Raw genomic sequence first — 3,167 nt, forward strand, 5'->3', positions numbered from 1 at the left:
CCTGCCTGTACCCTTGTGACCCTGTGGTGGCGTCTCCTGCACCTCCACCCTTGTTGCCTGTGGTGACGTCTGCTGCCCTGCACCTCTACCCCTCATGGCCTGTGTGTGGGCGTCTGCTGCCCTGCACCCCACCCCTTGACCCTGTGTGTGACGTCTGCCCTGAATCTCTACCCTTGTGACCCGATGGTGACGTCTGCTGCCTGCCTCTACCCTTGTGAACCTGTGAGCGTCTGCTGCCTGCACCTCTACCCCTGTGACCCTGTGGTGACGTGTGCTGCCCTGCACCTTCACCCCTTGTGACCTGTTGTGACGTTTGGTGCCCTGCACCTCTACCCCTTGTGACCCTGTGGTAACGTGTGCTGCCCTGCACCTCCACCTTGTAACACTGTGGTGACGTCTGCTGCCCTGCACCTCCACCCATTGTGACCCTGTGGTTACGTGTGCTGCCCTGCCTCACCCTTGTGACCCTGTGGTGTGTCTGCCTGGTCTACCTCTGCCCCTTGTGAGCCTGTGGTGCGTCTGCTGCCCTGAATCTCTACCCTTGGCGGCCGTTGGTGTGTGCTGCCTGCACCTCTACCCCTTGTGAACCTGTGGTGACGTCTGCTGCCCTGCCTCTACCCTTGTGACCTTGTGGTGACGTGTGCTGCCTGCACCTCCCCCCTTGTGACCCTGTGGTGACGTGTGCTGCCCTGCACTCCACCCCTGTGACCCAGTGGTGACGTCCGCTAGCCTGCACCTCTGCCCAGCCAGACCTGTGGTGACGTGTGCTGCCTGAATCTCTACCTGCTTGTGAGCTGTTGGTGACGTCTGCTGCCCTGCACCTCCACCTTGTAACACTGTGGTGGCGTCCTGCCCTGCTCCTCCACCTTGTAACCTGTGGTGTGTGTGCTGCCCTGCCTCCCCCCTTGGAGCCCTGTGGTGACGTGTGCCCTTCACCTCTACCCCTTGTGAACCTGTGGTGACGCCCTTGCTCCTCCACCTTGTGACCTGTGTTGACGTCTGCCTTAATGCTCTACCCTTGTGGCCGATGGGCGTCTGCTGCCCTGCACCTCTGCCGCACCAGCTGGGCTGACGTCTGCTGCCCTGAATCTCTTCCCTTATGACTCCTGTGTGACGTCTGGTGTCCTGCACTCCTCCACCTTGGGACCTGTGGTGACATCTGCTGCCCTGCACCTCTGCCCCTTGTGAACCTGTGGAGACGTCTGCTGCCCTGCACTTCTACTTCTACCCTTGTGACCCTGTGGTGATGTGTGCTGCCCTGCACCTCCACACCTTTTGACCCTGTGGTGACGTGTACTGCCCTGCATCTCTGCCCTTGTGACCCTGTGGTGACGTCTGCTGCCCTGCATCTCTACCCCTTGTGAACCTGTGGTGACGTCTGTTGCCCTGCTCCTCTACCCCTTGTGAAGGTGTGGTGACGTCTGGTGCCCTACACGTCTACCCTTGTGACCCTGTGGTGACATCTGCTGCCCTGCACCTCCACCCCTTGTGACCCTGTTTTGACGTCTGCTGCCCTGCATCTCTATCCTTGTGTCCCTCTTGTGACGTCTGCTGCCCTGCACCCCTACCTCTTGTGAATCTGTGGTGACGTCTGTTACCCTGCACCTGCATCTCTTGTGACCCTGTGGTGACGTGCCCTGCACCTTTACCCCTTGTGACCCTACGGTGACGTTCCCTGCACCTCCACCTCTTGTGACCCTGTGATTGTGCTGCTCCGGTCATGCCGTCAGCTACTGTGATGCCCCTAGTATTGGTGACCTTCCGCCCACTATAATGCCCGATAATGTTGCCACCCACGACGATGCCGCAGTGATAGTGCCACCCACAGGCAATTTCTGGTGATGCTGCCGCTCACAGGCATGTCTTGCCGTTAGCAGTGATGGCGGGGCTAAAGTGAAGGCCATCGATGATAGCCTTATAGTGGTTGTCATGGTCTGTTTCATGCAGAGCCTCAGTGTTGCCTACTCTTACTGGTGATAAAGCCTCCAGTGTTGCCAGTCCTTACTGGTGATGAAGCACCCAGTGTTGCCGACCCTTATTGGTGATGAAGCTCCCAGTGTTGCCTACTCTTACTGGTGATAAAGCCTCCAGTGTTGCCAGTCCTTACTGGTGATGAAGCACCCAGTGTTGCCGACCCTTATTGGTGATGAAGCCCCCATTGGTGAAAACTTTAATTCCTACTGAAGCTTGTGTTGTTATCCCTCACTCACAGTGAGTTTCAGTATTGCCAAACCTAGTCAGAGACCATTATCCACAGGTCACAGCACTATAATCGCAGCGTCACGGTCACAGCACCACAGTCACGCCCCCACGGTCACTGCACCACAGTCACGCCCCCACGGTCACTGCACCACAGACAAGCCCCCACGGTCACAGCACCACAGTCCGCCCCGGTCACTGCACCACAGTCACGCCCCCCACGGTCACTGCAACACAGTCACGCCCCCACGGTCACTGCACCACACTCATGCCCCCACGGTCACTGCTGCACCACTCACACCCACGGTCACTGCACCACAGACAAGCCCCACGGTCACTGCACCACCGCCCCCCCACGGTCACAGCACCACAGTTACGCCCCCACGGTCACAGCACCTCAGTCACGCCCCCACAGTCACTGCATCACAGTCACGCCCCCACGGTCACAGCACACACAGCCACGCCCCACGGTCACAGCACCACAGTCACGCCCCACGATCACAGCACCACAGTCACGCCCCTACGGTCACAGCACCACATTCACGCCCCCACGTCACAGCACCACAGTCACACCCCACGGTCACTGCACCGCAGTCACGCCCTCACGGTCACAGCACCACAGTCACGCCCCCACGGTCACAGAACTACAGTCACGCCCCCACGGTCACTGCACCACGGTCACGTCCCCATGGTCACAGCACCACAGTCACGCCCCCACGGTCACAGCACTATAGTCTCAGCACGAGCGTGGGAATTCTATGAAACGGAAACAGTAAATCAGAGACAAACAGGATGATCCTCACCTGGTCTGAGTCAGTAAGTATGAACTGAAGACTCTCTGTGCTTTAATAGTCTAGGTGTACCATCATACTTACAATGTCACCTATATATATATATATATATATATATATATATATATATATATATATATATATATATATATATATATATATATACATACATATAAC

At 57.3% G+C, this 3,167-nt stretch overlaps 1 protein-coding gene across 1 annotated transcript; it reads left to right on the forward strand.

The window, feature by feature from the left end:
• Positions 1–1,773: 1,773 nt before the first annotated feature.
• On the forward strand, positions 1,774–2,961 carry LOC121862612 (histidine-rich glycoprotein-like). The gene is made up of 2 exons (XM_042360929.1): positions 1,774–1,828; positions 2,258–2,961. Exons 1-2 carry the CDS (start codon positions 1,774–1,776, stop codon positions 2,959–2,961), a joined length of 759 nt encoding a protein of 252 aa, XP_042216863.1.
• Positions 2,962–3,167: the final 206 nt, after the last annotated feature.

The sequence above is a fragment of the Homarus americanus genome, unplaced genomic scaffold (assembly GCF_018991925.1).
Source record: "Homarus americanus isolate GMGI-L3 unplaced genomic scaffold, GMGI_Hamer_2.0 scaffold31037, whole genome shotgun sequence".
In the NCBI taxonomy this organism is placed as follows: Eukaryota; Metazoa; Arthropoda; class Malacostraca; order Decapoda; family Nephropidae; genus Homarus; species Homarus americanus.

What these genes read in the sequence shown, in the direction of transcription:
- LOC121862612 (XM_042360929.1), top strand. Translation starts at nt 1,774, where the DNA reads ATGCCCGATAATGTTGCCACCCACGACGATGCCGCAGTGATAGTGCCA. An exon ending in AGTGATAGTGCCACCCACAG is followed by an intron (nt 1,829 to 2,257) that starts GCAATTTCTGGT and finishes CATTATCCACAG; the next exon opens with GTCACAGCACTATAATCGCA.